This window comes from Gouania willdenowi, chromosome 1, assembly GCF_900634775.1.
Source record: "Gouania willdenowi chromosome 1, fGouWil2.1, whole genome shotgun sequence".
In the NCBI taxonomy this organism is placed as follows: domain Eukaryota; kingdom Metazoa; phylum Chordata; class Actinopteri; order Blenniiformes; family Gobiesocidae; genus Gouania; species Gouania willdenowi.
Window position 1 is genome coordinate 20,557,900 of NC_041044.1, and position 16,592 is coordinate 20,574,491.

At 44.6% G+C, this 16,592-nt stretch overlaps 1 protein-coding gene across 1 annotated transcript; it reads right to left on the reverse strand.

Moving 5' to 3' along the window:
- Positions 1 to 1,091: 1,091 nt before the first annotated feature.
- Positions 1,092 to 14,986, reverse strand: LOC114465873 (SWI/SNF-related matrix-associated actin-dependent regulator of chromatin subfamily A member 5-like). The gene is made up of 24 exons (XM_028451177.1): positions 14,764 to 14,986; positions 13,334 to 13,462; positions 13,083 to 13,249; positions 12,892 to 12,992; positions 12,694 to 12,794; positions 12,396 to 12,575; positions 12,125 to 12,280; positions 11,892 to 12,023; positions 11,729 to 11,797; positions 11,503 to 11,612; positions 11,181 to 11,407; positions 10,949 to 11,070; positions 4,435 to 4,587; positions 4,216 to 4,348; positions 3,914 to 4,062; positions 3,703 to 3,825; positions 2,807 to 2,914; positions 2,601 to 2,714; positions 2,385 to 2,507; positions 2,164 to 2,296; positions 1,966 to 2,084; positions 1,663 to 1,875; positions 1,462 to 1,572; positions 1,092 to 1,363 (listed from the first exon to the last, which is right to left on the reverse strand). Exons 1-24 carry the CDS (start codon positions 14,833 to 14,835, stop codon positions 1,304 to 1,306), a joined length of 3,105 nt encoding a protein of 1,034 aa, XP_028306978.1. The 5' UTR covers positions 14,836 to 14,986; the 3' UTR covers positions 1,092 to 1,303.
- Positions 14,987 to 16,592: the final 1,606 nt, after the last annotated feature.

Below are 16,592 nucleotides of genomic sequence, written 5' to 3' on the forward strand. Positions count from 1 at the left end.
TTCTGAGAAATCTGTTTTTGTATAATTTTTTTGAAATGCAAAAAAATACCTAACTAGTCTTTTCCTATGGTCTACTGCCGGTGGTCATTCAAATACATTAATATATATAAGTCCCTCCTTCGTCCGATAGACCCCTATACAAATGGAAATGATCGCCGAGTGCGCTCAGCCAACAGGCTTCGACTTCCTGGAACGAGGACTGTCAATCAAAGTGAATGTGTGTGCTGCACGGAAACGAAGACGTGCGTCTCAAACAGGTATATCACTCAGCAGCATAGCGTCATGGAGGAGCGTTCCAAAACTCCAAAGTTTCCCATTCCACGATTGCCAAATGCGCTACAAGTACAAAGCTTCTACTAAAAGACAAAAGAAAAATCCGACTACAAATCTGGCAGGTAAACGTTTTCGTGACCGCAACAGAATTTATCTCGGAGCTGCTTTTCAAAGATGAAGGGACTTGCTGCTTTTAAAAAGATTCCGAACAGACCAGCATTTGGCGCCATTTCTCATGGACAAGTAATAAACATGTTTTAATCAAAAGTTATGGCACCCTAACAATAAATGTGTAGGTTTTGTAGTTATATGACTTTGTTATGTTCTGCTATGCGTGTAGAAATAGAGCTGTTTGGGGACATCAAGACGTTCTCTCAGAAACTCCAGATAGCAGCTTTAATGAATGATAATGTTATGTTTGGATATTCTCCTGATGTGCCTACTGTTGATTACTGTGCCTATATGGTGTCATTGAAAGGGATTGATTGTAAATGTTATTTTAGTCTTTTAAGAATATTTTTTACACTTGGTCAGATGAATGTGGCTGAAAACATATACAATATATTTTGTATATGACATTAGCAAAATTATATAACACCCTGGTGAAACTTGAATACGAGCTCTTAAGTGTTTGTTGATCAAGTCTGAAACCGTGCTTTAAAGATCATATTCAACAGGTGATGAATAGTTGTAATATGTTATTTGATGGTAAAGTTACTGGTCTAATCACTACTACTATTTAGATGGATGAAGACTTAAAGTCCTGAATACAAATGACTGTTTTTGAAGCAGTCTTATTCAGAAAAAACGCACAATTATTTCTATTAAAAAACTTTATTTTATTTTTGACTTAACAAAGGAACATGAAAGAACTGATGAATTCTTCAAAGATAAAAAGGCTACATGTTTCAAGTGATGGAATGTGACACAACCAAAAGGTATAAATACATTGTTAAGTACTGGGAATTTTTTTTGATAAAAGGACACAAACAAACCTAGAACTAAAGAGACCTGCATTATGTAATCAGCTTCACAACTTCAATTTTTTTCTGCGCCCGCCTTGAGTTCCCTCCGACTTTCGTTTCTGTGCCTGAAAAAGAAATGAAGTTATTAGGAAAGATGAGGTCAAAGCTGTGGTGCTACATTGCTATTAAACAACACATTTTGTGAGATGAAATGGAAACTTACAGATCCGGTCTTTGGGCCCCTTTTCTTTTTCTCAGCCTTCTCGCGCTCCTCCAGCTCCATGTTCTCTCTTTCAATTAGTGTGATCAGAGTGTTGCAGCGCCTCTGAAGCTCCTACATACAAAACATTACAATGTTGATCATGAAATGAGAAGCGAAAAGTAAACACAATTATAACGGGAAAGTTTTTTAGTGCAAACTCACCATGGCGGTCCTGGATTTGAGAAACCAGTCGAAGCGAAACTGTGGCGAGTTGCGGATGCACTGACGAAGCTCATCATAGACGCTCTCTTTGTCGAAGCCAAGCTTGTGGAGCATACAGATGAGGAAACGATCCTCTTCCTCTGTGTAGTTCTTGCCTTTGTTAGTGCCATAGGATATACGCAGCTGATGGAAGGGTGCCTTGTAGCGTCCAATCTTTGTAAGAGTAGGTGAGAAACACAATAAATAATCATGTTTCATAGGAAAAGTGAAACAGAACTGAGAGTTTATTGACAGACTCTTTACCTTTGAATCCAGAGCTTTCTTTATGCTGATCCTCCTCTGGATCCTGGCTTCTCCTCTTTCTATCTGGGCCATGATCTTCTCAATATCTTGCAGTTCATTGCAGCGTTCCCAGAAAACAGCTGAAAAATATTCAAACAGGGTCAAATGATGCTTTCTGTGTGGACTGAAAAAAATATTTATTGAAAAAAAGTGTATTACCAGAATATTCCATGACTTCCTCTGGAGTCTTTCCTTCGACCTCTCGGGCAATGTTCTCGATATCATCTCTTCCCCACTTCTCATTGGCTTTGATAAACTGGTTGAAGTCACGTTTGTTCCAAATAGTAAATCCCTGCAATACATTTATTGTAGGTCAGCAACAAAGTGCTTGAGAAGGACTCAAGATTGACTTCATCTGCATCAGCAAAATAAAACTGTACCTGCTGTAAAAGAGCCTCCTTCTCCTCCAGCTCTTCCTCAGATAGAGCCTCGGCTTCATCGATCTTCGCCTGCTCTTCTTTCTGGACCTGCGCCGAGTTTGGCAAGTCTGGGTTACGGGGAACCTAACAAGACAAACACATGGATCAATGAAGGGACGTCACTAAATATTAAAAACATTTATCTAAGTGGAAAGAAAACCATGTTACCACTTGTACCTTATATCCAATGGTTTTTCTGTAAAACAGAATTTCCTTTTCGAGAAGCTCAAAAAGACGTGGTGGGAAGAACTGGAAGTCCTGAACATTTGGCTGCTTGGGAGGACGAGGAGCCTAACACAAATAAACCATCCACCATATTCAAAAATTGTAACCCTTCCTTCATCTGACACCATACAAATGATTTAAGTCTGAGGAAGTTGTACCTTGGGTGCTTTCGGCTCACTGACTCTCAGAGCTTCTCTGAAATAAGCATCCACAGCGTAATTGGCCTTCCTTTCTCTCTTAGGTGGTTCAATCCAGTTTGTGATGACCTGGATGTGATCAAACCAGAGACAAGCCTCATTAAAAAAAAAGAAGAAGCTGAGAGCAGAAACGACTGGTCCAGACGAGATGATACTGTTTGCCTGATTCATATCCAAATATGTTAAGGTTTCATTTATTCAGACAACTGTTCATTCAGAAATCCACTTTGATCTCCTGGCATGTTTCGACTGACAACTGCCAGTTTTCGTCAGAGGCATCTGTTGATCACTTTGATGTTTCTTATAAAATTTACCTGAATTCCACATAGTAATTCCTGCAAAAAACTTTTTTTTTAAAAAAAAAAAACATCAACGCGATCAACAGACGCCTCTGACAAAAACTGGCAGTTGCCAGTTGAAACATGTCAGGAGTAGGAATGGCCGATATATTGAGAGTTAAGATATATCAAATTTTATATTTTGGCAATACAGAGAACAAATATTGCATATATATATATATTTATATACACACACACACACACACATCTATAGCTTTTTTTTGGTTTTAAAATACTTGTTTTAGGAGTCGCTGCTTTCACTACTTCTCAGAACAGCATAAAAAGCTTAGTTAGATGGATTTCTGACTGTGTACTAACTCAGATCTTTCCCTTAACAAGCCACACTACAGAACTCACTCACACATGGTGTCCCTCATTGGAGAAAAAGCCAAAAGTGGCACATATTGTGTGGCTTTTTGTTTATAAATGTGCCTGTGTGGCAGTTGTCTGAATAAGTGAAACCGTAACATATTATTGAAAAACACACAAAAAAAAATCTTGCTGAAACCGCTTCATTACCTTCTTCTTCTCTCTGTAGTCCTCGCCTTCAAATGTGTACACGCTGCTGTTCTCTGTGTCCATGGTGAAGTTCCTCAGAGAACTCTCGCCCAGTGTAGACAGCTTCTCCTTCATCTCCATAGTCTGGCACATAAAAACATGGCAGTATGAAGTGACACATCATGATGAAGGCCCTTTGTAGAAGCAGATGATCTGAGTTGTTAACACTTACCTTCCGTTTACCGCGCTCCAGGATAGCATCGATGTCATCGTCTGTGATTTCGCTCTCTTTGGAAGCGAACACGTGTGTGGCGCCGTGACGGATGATGGACAGCATCTCATCTTTGCCCAGTTTGTTTGCACTCGGATCCACCAGTCGTCCTGGAAAATAAAAGTACATAAATATAACAAAATATCAATAAATGTTTGAGCAACTCCACAGACATGAGGCAAATAAAAATACTTATTCATCCAATGGAAAATTAGATTCATTCACATTATTTCCTCCAAATTGTGTGATGGACAGCACATTACCTTGCTGAATGACAATAGAGTCCAAGCGAAGTTTCATCTCAGCTCTTTCTACAATCCTTTCTTCCACCGTGTTTTCTGTGATGAAGCGGAAAACGCGAACCTGCTTCTGCTGACCAATCCTGTGAGCTCGGTCCTAATGAGAAAATTTACATATTGATTACAAATCATCGTGCCTGAAAAAAAATATCTGCTACTGCTCATCACATTACTACCACTGACCATGGCCTGCAGGTCCACTTGGGGATTCCAGTCTGAGTCGTAGAGAATGACCACATCAGCCGTAGCCAGATTAATCCCAAGACCACCGGCCCTGGTGCTCAGCATGAAGAGGAACTTTGAACTGTTCGGCTCATTGAATGCATTGATGGAGATCTGCAAATGTAAAAAAATAAATAAAATAAACTGCTTATTATCAAATCATCCAAAGATTCCAGTATCCAACCATAGAATGTAAAAAGAATGGATGGGACAAGCTCCCAGGGAAGTGAAGCTTTTATTTTTAGAGCTCCCCCTGCTGACTGGCTGCAGTATAGGTCATAAACCCCACCTCCTCAATGAAGACGAAGAGTTACGAATGTAACTATGGTTCTATATAACTAATGATCACAGCAGAGTTTAGGTTTGAAAAAAAAAAATTATGTGACGAGTATTATAACTTTACAGTTTAACCAACATCCGATCTGTTCTATTTCATCCCTGCTGACCGCCAGAGGCGGTGCTTTAAGCACTGAATATTCCCCTTCGCGCATGCGCAGTGCGAGTATGTATACCAACAATGTCACCAGTGACCCCTGGATGACCCAGAGGAAGTTTATATCTTCCGGTGTCACTCCAGGGTACTTTCCTACAGAATCTTCTCGCGAGCACACGAGGATTCTGAGTGACAAAGAGCTCTGGCGGTCATTCGGGATTCATAGAACCATAGTTACATTCGTAACTCTTCGTTCTATTTCATCCCTGCTGACCGCCAGAGGCGGTGCTTTAAGCACTGAATGACTTATACCAGAAAAGTCACGAAGAATCCTGCTTACCACCCTTCAGTGTGTAGGGTCAGAGGACTCTGGCCGAAGAACCACAGCCAATGGATGGGGTGTGGCTACATTCACCCTGTAGAATCTGGAGAAAGTGCCAGGCGACGCCCATGAGGCCGCAGCACAGATGTCCTCCAGGGGCACTCCCCTCAGGGCAGCCCATGACGTAGCAACACTCCTGGTAGAGTGGCACCGCACACCAGATGGGATGAGACGGTTACTTGCCCGATATGCATGGGCAATCACATCGACAATCCAGTTGGACAGGCGCTGCTTGGAGACAGCACCACCCCTGTTAGGGCCACCATAACAAAGAAAGAGCTGATCAGACCCCCGAAAACCTACAGTAGCTGCAATGTAGGCTTCCAGGGCGCGCACTGGGCACAACAGGTCAGACTGAACCTCTGGCTCCACGGAAGAAGGGTTGAACCGTGCCAGCCGAATGGGCTGGTTGAGGTGAGCGCGGGACAGCACTTTAGGGAGAAAAGCTGTGTTTGGCCAGAGTGACTCCCGAGCCGTCCGAATTCCACCTCAGGCATGTGTCGCTGATTGACAGGGCGTGCAGCTCACTGACACGCTTTGCGGAGGAAATGGCCAGAAGGAACGCAGTCTTAAGGGTCACCCACTTCAGCGCTGCCCGTGCCAAGGGCTCAAACGGTGGAAGGCGCAATGCCTCCAGCACCAGGGCAAGATCCCATGCTGGAGTCCTCGTGGCTCTCGGAGGATGCAACCTCCAAGCTCCTCTCAAAAAAAGAGACACCAGCTTGTGGCTACCAATCGTGCCATTGTCGACCATTACATGTCTGCAAGATATTGCTGCGACATAGACTCTCAGCGTTGAATGAGAAAGCCCTTTGTCCAGAAGGGACTGGAGAAAGTCCAGAATAGCTGGCACAGGGCAGTGCACAGGGTCCACCTCCCGCCTTGTACACCAGTCGAAAAACAGTTTCCATCTGTTCTCATACTGGAGGCGAGTAGACGGCGCTCTTGCATTCATTATAGTATATCTAACTGGGTCGGCAACAGTGGCCAAACGCACAGTTGAAGGAGTTGCGGATTGGGGTGCCAAATCCGCCCGGCCAGTTGGGACAGGAGATCCCTCCTGTCGGGAAGGCGCCACGGTGCGCCGCGACAGAGGCTGTGCAGCAGCGGGAACCAGCTCCTTCCTGGCCAGAAGGGAGCTACAAACAGGATCCTGTGGCCCTCCTGAAGGACCCTGTGAAGTACCAGCTGAATCAGAGGAAACGGAGGGAAGGCATACAGGAGGCCATCCGGCCAAGGATGAGCCAATACGTCCTGGCCAAGAGGACTGGTTGTCTCGGCTAAGGAGAACCACAGAGGGCAGTGGGTCGACTGCTCCGAAGCAAAGAGGTCCACCTCTGCCCTGCCGAATATGCTCCATATAATGTTCGTTACCTCCGGGTGGAGGTGCCACTCCCCTGACGGAGGTTTCCGACGGGAGAGGACGTCCGCCAAGTGGTTCTGCTCTCCCGGTATATGCATTGCTCGTATACTGATCAAACGGGGGGCTGCCCATGTGAGGAGCTCCCTTGCCACTTCCAGCAGCTGTGCAGACTTGGTACCGCCCTGATGGTTTATGTGATACACTGTAGACGTGTTGTCTGACCGCACAAGGACATGCTTGTCCCTCAGATGCGGCAAGAAGTGCTTGAGAGCTAGGTGAACCGCACGCAGCTCCAACACATTGATGTGTGCACCTTGGTCTTCCACAGGCCAACGCCCCTGGGCCGTCCTGCTCTGCCACGCCGCACCCCATCCTGAAGGGCATGCGTCTGTGGTAACGGCCTCCCTGCGAGATGGAACGGAGCCTATAGGAACGCCTCTGAGCAAGTAAGCCCTGTCCCTCCACGGAGCCAGGGCGCAAAGACACTGTTGTGAGACCTTGAGCCTCCTGCTCCTGTGCCGCTTGGCATCCAAGTGAAAACTGTTCACCCACCTCTGCAGTGGGCGCAGCGACAGCAAGCCCAGAGGAACTACCCCCGAGACTGACTTTAGCTTGCCCAAAAAATGAAGGAAAGAAACATAGGTCAGCCAGCGGCCCTCCCTTAATAAGGCGAGCTGGCGAAAAATACCGTCCACACGGTGGGGGGAGGGTTTTGCCGTCATAGTTACACTGTTCATTAAAACCCCAATTAAAGTTGTGACCCGGGATGGCACCAGGCAACTTTTTTCCACATTCACCTTGAGTCCAAGTCGAGCCACATGGGACAGGAGACGCTCTGTGTCTTGTGACGCCTGGACCCGGGATGGAGCACAGATCAGCCAGTCGTCCAGGTATGGGAGAACCTTCAAGCCCCGAGACTGTAGAGGTGCTAGGGCTGCAGACACACACCTTGTGAAGACCCTTGGGGAGAGAGAGAGGCTGAAGGGCAGCACCCTGAACTGCCAGCGGCGGCCGCGGTATGCGAAGCGCAGAAACTGCCTGTGTTGCTGAGCAATTGGGACGTGAAAGTACGCGTCCTTGAGGTCTATTGATGTGAACCAGTCCCCATGAGCCACCGTTCTGAGGACATCTGCTGTGGTCAGCATGTGAAATTTGTTCAACCCTCTGAGGTCTAGGATTGGGCGGAATCTGCCTGTCTTTTTTTCACTTAAAGTACGTTGAGTAGAACCCCCGGTGATCTGACCCAGGGTCTACAGGCTCGATGGCGCCCTTGGCCAGGAGGGCAGACAGCTCCTGGTCTAATGCGAGAACCTTTGCCGGGTCGCTGATGGATGTCATTCTGACCCGGCCGGATGTGGGGGGCCGACGGCGGAGTTGAAGTTTGCACCCGTAGGTTAGGGTGGCGACCACCCACGGGTCTGAAGCATGAGTAGCCCACTGTTGGAGCTGCTGATGCGAAAAAAGTCCGACCGCCGGCCCCAAAGCCTCAATCTCTGCCCCCCCAGCCCCTCGGGGCCCTAGTGGGAGGGCGGAAGGGCTCTGGAGCTCGAAATTGTCTGGGGGGCAGGCAAGCAGAGCCCCAAAAATCCCGGAATGGTCTCCGTGCGGGACGCTGGGCATCACAACGACCAGTGGAGTGAGTTGTCGGCGGCATGTGGCTGCGAAAAACCGCCGGGGGCCCCTCAGCCTGCCGGCCAGGGGTCTGTCAGGAGGAGGCATCCGGCTAAGCCCGGCAAGCTGCTGCCTGGTCTGCCCCGCCTGGATGGTCCGTTCCAGCGCTCCCTGGGCTGCTGGACCAAATATCTCCCCTGGTTCAACCGGGAGGCTGCGCAGCATTCTCCTGGCTGCCTCCGTTAAGTTTGACTGAGACAGCCAAACCTGACGACGAGCTTGGACTAAGATGGACATTGTTCGCCCAAGCTCTCTGGACATGAGCCCAAAAGCCTCCAATGAGGCATCACAGAAGGTGACCGCATCGGCATGTACACCGCCCTCCTGCAGTGAGGCTGAGAGGGCCAACATGAGGTGTGATAGGGAGTTTCCCATGCGACCAGCACGTGCTCCAGCATCATAAGCCCTCGTGAGAAGGTTATCGGTTATTCGACACTGGGATCGAGGACACCTAGCATCCCTTCGAAGTGCTTCATCTAAGGGCACAATAAGAGAAGCGATGGCAGGCTCGATGGGCGGAGTGCGATCCAGGCCGGCACCCGCTGCATCATGCATGGCTGCCAGGGTCCGCCCATCTGCAGAGAGACGGGAGCAAGCCTTACTGTCCCTCCAACAGGACTGCAACTCCCTCAGATAATCCTCTGAATGAGGAATAGCGAAAGCTGTGGGGGCAGGCCTGCGCCTGAAGAAGGCGCTTGGAGATGCTGCCTCTGCCTGCTGTGGGACAACTGTGTGCAGCCGCTGTAGAGCCAGGCGCATGACAGCGCGCATGGAGTTGTCTTCCACCTCGGCCCCCAAACTGTGATCCGAGGAGTGGGAGCCCTGCTCAGACACCTGGGATCCGACATCCAAATTCTCCCCATAATCACAGAAATGGCTAGCCGAAGCAGCCAAAGAGAGTGTATCCTCCTCGGGCAGCAGCGTTGGCATTGGGGGAGAGAGTGCCGCATCAGCCACCAGGGGAATAACCGGCTGGCTGTCGGCCAGCAGGGATCTCATCTGAGTCAATTCAGCAGACAGCTGCTCAACTTTAGATGATAACCCACTGTGGTCAGACTTCGTTCTCTTCCTGGAGGGGGCAGCTGCCGCAGCCACTGCCCGCCTCTTGGAGCGTGTCTGACGGGTCTGAGGTGGCTGGCCTGGGGGGAGGTCGACTACGGCAACTGAGCCTTCCACCCCCGCCAACCTGGCAACCCTGGCCGCCCGAGGCAAGTAGCTGCAGTTCATGCAGGGATTGCCTGACAGCGCCTCACCCAGGTGCTCAGGGCCAAGGCATGTGGGGCATAGGTCGTGGCCATCCTCTGGCTGTAAGGAAACCCCACAAGATGTGCAGATATGTGAGCCATCCATCGTAGCTTGACTGAGAAGTCACTGATTTCAACACAGGTATTCAACAAAGGGAGGGGGCGCGCACGCCGCCTGTCTGGTATCACCCTGCACTCCTCGGCTTAGCCTGAGCGCGGACGCCGTAGGTTGGGCGAGTATAGGGACCGTATACTGGGGAAGGGAGCGCGCACGGTGCCTGCACAGTAGAGGCCCAATATACTAAATAAAAAACAACCACTGCACTGTGGTCCTCACCCAGACTGGGCTCTTTAACAGAAGATGACACTAGCTTAGCCGGTGATGCTAATGTAAACAAATCCACGCTGGGCTCCGGGCGTGCGCACACAACCCACCAGCAAACAAATAAAGTCGGCTAACTTAAATTTCGGGAGTAGGCTGCTCAAAAGCAGCCTTCACCGACCATCTCTTTCATTTTTATAACGACAACCGTTGATCTGCCGAATAAGCGGCTACTTACCTCGTGAGCATGTGTCGTCGGGACCAAACACAAACCATATGCTGGGGGGAGGCGGCGCTAACGCGGCCTGTGCCAACAGAGGTTGCTAATGGGTGAAGCTACCGCTACCCAAACACCCACCGTCGCAGCTCCTGGAGGGCGAATGCACGCTGCTCCGACCTACCACGGTCACATAGCTACTAGCGACGGCAGGTTGTATGCACAGTATTCCAGTAATTGTGCGCGAGAACAAAAAAAGGAAAGTACCCTGGAGTGATACCGGAAGATATAAACTTCCTCGGGGTCATCCAGGGGTCACTGGTGACATTGTTGGTATACATACTCGCACTGCGCATGCGCGAAGGGGAATATTCAGTGCTTAAAGCACCGCCACTGGCGGTCAGCAGGGATGAAATAGAACAGATGGGATGTTGGTTAAACTGTAAAGTTATAAAACTTGTCACATAATTTTTTTTTTCAAACCTAAACTGCTGTGATCATTAGTTATTTTCACCCTTCATTGTGTTCCATTGCTCATTTTTCTGTGAAGTTTGTTTTGAATAAGTTATTTAAGGTTAAAAAAACAGGACTTGACATCTACTGACAATGATTGACAGCCGCAGATCTTGCGTAGTTCTCTTCATGAATAGCAGTTACGTCGTGTAGAAAAGCCGAGCTTTCCTGCCAGACCCTACTGCGCAGACTCTCAAAATGATGTCCAATTTGCAAGATAGAAGTGCCCCTAAGTGCTGTATTTTGGCTTCAAGAACGGTGAGCGGAAACAGCTACAGTGCACGCCCACTGTACCAAACATATATACGTGCTTATTAAAGTAATGATTACCTGTCTCTCTTCGTGTGGCGTCTGACCATCCAGGCGACAGTAACCATAGTTCCTCCACATGCAGTAGTCCTCCAAGATGTCCAGCACCCTGGTCATCTGACTGAAGATGAGCACACGCGAACCTACAAAGTTCCAACAAACAATATCCACTTGATATTCATTCTCACTTTGTCGCTGTATTTTTCTAGTAATTCATAAAGTGGTTTTTAAACCTTTTAGATGATTTACATACCCTGCTCCTGAACTTTGGGCAGCAGCTTGTCCAGAACCGCCATCTTGCCACTGTTTACCACCAGGTGGAGGTCAGTTGTGTATGGGGGACCTGGTTCGGCCCCGTCAAACAGGTACGGGTGGTTGCAGCATTTCCTCAGTTGCATGAGGACGTTTAGCAAACGCATCTTATCCATTTTTCCCGCAGAGTTCAGAATGTCAATGTCCTTCATCAGAATCTTGGTGTACCTGAAAGAAAGAGTGGGAACATCACCATTAAAACGCACAGGTTAAATACAAAGATGCTTAGGGAAAATTTTAAAAAATCAATTAAGAGTAGTTACCATTCTCGTTGCATCTTGCTCAGGCCCACATACATCTTAATCTCTTTTTTAGGCAAAAGAGTCTTCTCCACGTCAGCTTTGATACGACGCAGAAGGAAAGGACGCAGAACCTGCACAAGATTTATTTTAAATCATTTTCAGTGGTGCAGAAAAATCACTGGAAAAAACCTACAGTTACTTTACTTTTCACAGCTAGAAATATCTATTTCAGGCATTAAATACGTACAGTGTGAAGACGTTCAACCAGCTTAGTATCACCCAAACAGTTGTTCGTGTCAAACCAGGAATCAAAGTCCTGAGAATGAAAAAACAAAAGAGAGAATTAGTCACCCAATGATTAAGCACCTTTTAACTTAAGCAACTATTTTCTAATATTTTGTCATGTTCACCTCTGAAGAATTAAAAACATCTGGCAGCAGGAAGTTCAGCAGAGCCCAGAGTTCATGGAGGTTGTTTTGCAGGGGAGTTCCAGTCAACAGCAAACGATTGGTGGTTTTAAACTCACGCACAATTTCTGACAGCTATTAAAAACCAAAAAAACAGGTTAATTTCTCTCTCCACAGTGTATTAGAGATGAGTGCAGACGTGAATTTTTTCAAGTTTAATTACTAAACTCTCTAACCTTTGACTTCTCATTCTTGATCCTGTGAGCCTCATCGATGACCAGGTATCTCCAGTTGAATTTCTTGAACACGGCCTTTTCAATGATGAGCATCTCGTATGACGTTACACAAACGTCCCACTCACCGGGCAGCAGCACGTCTCGGATCAAAGCGGTCTTAATGAAAAATGACAATTTTATAATGATTTTTATAAGCTCATTATGGAATAATGCATCAAAAACGATGTGTGATTTCTTTCATTTCCAGCCATAGAGAGGCAACACTCCTTACTCTCTTGTCTCTGTCTCCAATCAGACAGACAGCACGAAGGGAAGGCACCCAGCGATGAAACTCATTCATCCAGTTATAGAGCGTTGACTTGGGAACGAGGACCATGTGTGGACCCGGAATGTTTCTGTAGTGCTTCATGTAACCAAGCAGGGAAATGGTTTGGAGGGTCTTTCCCAAACCCTGAAGGAAATTAAAACAAATGCAATGATGAGTAACTGCACATAAAACCACAGAAATGACTTTAACATCATATAAACACTGATATAAAAAAAGCAGCAGCAGGAAATAAACTAAGTACCATTTCGTCAGCCAGGATGCCGTTGATTCCATTTTCATACAAAGATATGAGCCAGTTCAAACCACGGACCTGGTAGTCCCTCATTTTTCCAGATTTGACATCTGCAGAAGAATCAAAAATACAGATTATCATATGAGCTGGTTTTGCCTGCAAAGCAGTTTGTCACTGGTTCTTAACATAATTAAGACTGTAGCTTACAGGAGGGAGAGTCATCGAAGCGAGTGCACACATTAGTAGTCTTTGTGCTCTCACTGAGCAGCTCTTCATCTTCCTCCTGCTCTGTGCGGCGATGACGGTTGCTATTAACCAAAGAAATATTACACCTTTTTTTAAGCTTTATAAGTAAATCTTCTGGGTAGAAATGATTCTGCAGTGACTATAACACTCACTCTCCAGCCGACAGAAGGTTCTGTTTCTCATCTTTCTTGATACGAGGACGTCCTGGCTTCATTTTTAGCGGTGAGGTCGGGGTCTTCTGGGCCGCTGGTTGGATAAAGTGAGCAAAGAGCTCAGTTTGCTTCAACAGATACTCAAATCTGTTGGTCCGGTCTGTTTGCTGCAGGAACAAGGGCTGGTTAGTTTGTCTATCTGAGACAAAGGTGAAAATTAATGTAGGAGAAAAAAAACAATGTTTACTTACCACTTTCTCTTCATATCCTGGGGAAACATCTTTGAGTTGAGAAGACGAAGGGGAGGACGATGCATCTTGTCCATCAGGACCAGCATCAGAAGAGGAATCTTTTCCAGCATCTGAGGAGTCAGTCTTCTCCTTTAAAAGATTTATGGAAATACTATAAGTGAGGGTACGTTTGACCAATGCATGCAAAAAAATAAATGAAAAATAGGTCATTAAAAGGCCATACAAATCTAATGTTTATTTAACGTAAAATAGACTTTTATTTGGCATTCAAAATGTAAATATTCCAACGTACACTTTAAAAGATATTTCGTTACAGCAAGCTTGTGAAACCGGACAAAAGCACAAAATAAATGAGATACATATATACACAGCAGACATGTTTCATGAAACATAAAGTTAGTTAGATATGTTGAAGAGGTGAAGCCACAGATTAGTTGGCTTTTTTTGTTGTAATCTGTGCTTTAAAATGTATATTTTATATTTATTTATGTCTAAATAAATCTGAAATAGTTTATTATGAAACAGATTGATTTATTGCTTGTGTTCATTGAAAAATACATGTCAAGAGGCCCTTGGAAAAAATAATTGCATATCAAATCGCAATCTTGAGGGAAAAATAAATAATCGCAATTAGATTATTTTCCAAAATTGTTCAGCCCTCACACACACACACACACACCAATATGTGTCAGATCCTTGAAATTATATTATAAGTGCCATTAAAATGCAAGGTTATAATTTCAGCATAGCCAAGTAGCACAAACACAGAGCAATCGAGAATTAAATCTTTGTCACTAAATTACACCACAGTAGTTACTGAGTCTTAACATCTAAAATGATGGATAAACAATATTTTTCGAAAATATGTGGCATACTTTGTAGTAGATAGATTTGTTTCAATATTTGTATTTATTTTTTAACTTTCCTTAGCATCATCTGTTGGGGATCATAAGGGACAACTAATGGTTTTATAAACGTCGCTATTTAAAAATGTACTGATATTAGTTCACAGAACAGAAGGCTAAACAGCTCAGTAGCTTCCCCGTCTCTCTGCCACCAGTAGCCCCATGAAAACAAAGGGACGCACCGGGCTTATCGTCCCGCCCTCAACACCACAACTAGTTCCTACAAACCAGTAAAACACTGTAGGCCACTGGTGGACCGGTTCAGAACCAAGAAACAATGGCACGTGGTCCTGTGCGGCTCACTGCGTGGTTAGCATTGTATAGCTGCTAGCATGAATGCTTATAAAACAGGCTGGCCTCGCCGCTATTGTAAGATATCACCGCTGTGAGCTAACAACTAGCTAGCCAGCCCGTGCCCAACGAAGCTTTGTTGGACAGATTAAAATCACCATGAGAGCCAGGCCAACACAAATAAGTAACAGCTCAGATGACAAACAAAGCTGAAAAAAGACTGTCTTTCTTTACCTCTGCCCCGCCGACTTCTTCAGCTTCCATTGGTTCTTCCCGCTGGTCGGTGTAGTTTTCGCTTTCAGACATTTTCCACTACTTCTTTAACACTAACAACAGACTGGTCCGGTACGTGTGTTAGTGTGAACTTCAAAGCCGCACTGTGAGGTATACGAGCGAATTCTCTCTCGAAATGAGCTAAACAAGAATTCTCTCGCGTAGCCGCGCGTAATTCTTTTCTCGCAGTCTATCGCGAGATTCGCCACTAAAAAAAAATAAAAAATCACCAAGGAAAGTCATAAGTTAGTAAAGTAATAATTATGAGTTAGTAAAGTAATAATTATGAGTTAGTAAAGTAATAATTATGAGTTAGTAAAGTAATAATTATGAGATAGTAAAGTAATAATTATGAGATAGAAACATTGTTGGTACATCCATCTGTACCCATGGCACTGAGCAGAAATCTCCATTTGTTGTTCAATAACCTGTGCTACTATAGCCACACCAGTTTTATCCTTTCGACGCCAGAGCCTCTTTCTGCTTAGTATCTTTTCAAGGGTGCGTTTACTCAGCATATTTCTATGTGAATTTGCAAACAAAGTATTTCATCATTTGTAAAGCCCTGTCTAAAGTAGTCTGTGATAGTCTTATCAGCCATTTCTCAGTGTCAGCTCACCACATGAACAAGCTGCTGTAAATGTGTTTAAGTATCTCATAATTATGACTTTTTTCTCATAATTATGACTTTCTTTCTCATAATTATGACTTTCTAACTCATAATTTTGACTTTCTTTCTCATAATTATGACTTTCTTTCTCATAATTATGACTTTCTTTCTCATAATTATGACTTTGTTTTCCATAATTATGACTTTCCTTGGTGATTTTTTTTTTTTTTTTTAGTGGCGGAAACGGGCTTCCATATTATACACAAACATAGGCACATAATAAAAACAACTTAATCATGTCATATTCACAGGTTGAACATACATTATCAGAAAGAGGTATTTATATTAACATACAATTCTCCAACAGTGTACATAATTTTAGTGCAGCCTCATTTTTCAAAGTTTTCAGGGATTTCACAAGCAGAATAAAGTCGTTTTTCCAAAATAAGAAACTAGGATGTTTTTATTTATTTATTTTTTTAAACGGCATTTATGTATGGAAAATTTGCCAACAACAAAATCTGTATTTTTTATTTTTAGAAAAGTAACCACATTTAATACAATCAACCGTTAGCGGGGATAATTTAATTCCCTTTAGTCGCAGCCAGCTCCATAATTCACGAACCACAGTACAGTTTAAAAAAAAACGATGCTCCAAATTTTTTATTTCACTGACACAGAAGATACAGCCCTCCAACTCTCTACTGAATTTTAGTCTAATAAAATTATTAGTCGGATAAATGTCATTTAAAATTTTAAAGTTGAATTCTTTAACTTTTAGAGGGAGTGGAAAGTTTAAATATTTAGTTCTTATTATAGTTACGTGGCCAGCTTAAAAAATTGTCAATATATGATGTCTTTTAGTCTGATTAGGGAAAAAATATTTTGCTAGTCGTTGTTTAATTAATTTGTTAGGTTTTTTTTTTTTTATCACAAAAATAAATATTGTCAATGTGAAGCTGCCGAGGTTCCGGGGAAGTTTTGGAATATAATAAATCCTCTCTCACCATTATTTTAAAAGGTACGGGTATTGCTTTTGTTCATTTTTTATACATTCTGAGGAAGTGCTTCTTTTATGGACCACAGGAAATAACACAGTACCCTAAATTTACCCTGAAACCTGGTTTTCCCAAAATAATGTTAAGTTTGTACAATCTAAACCTGCTGTTAAGAGTCCCAA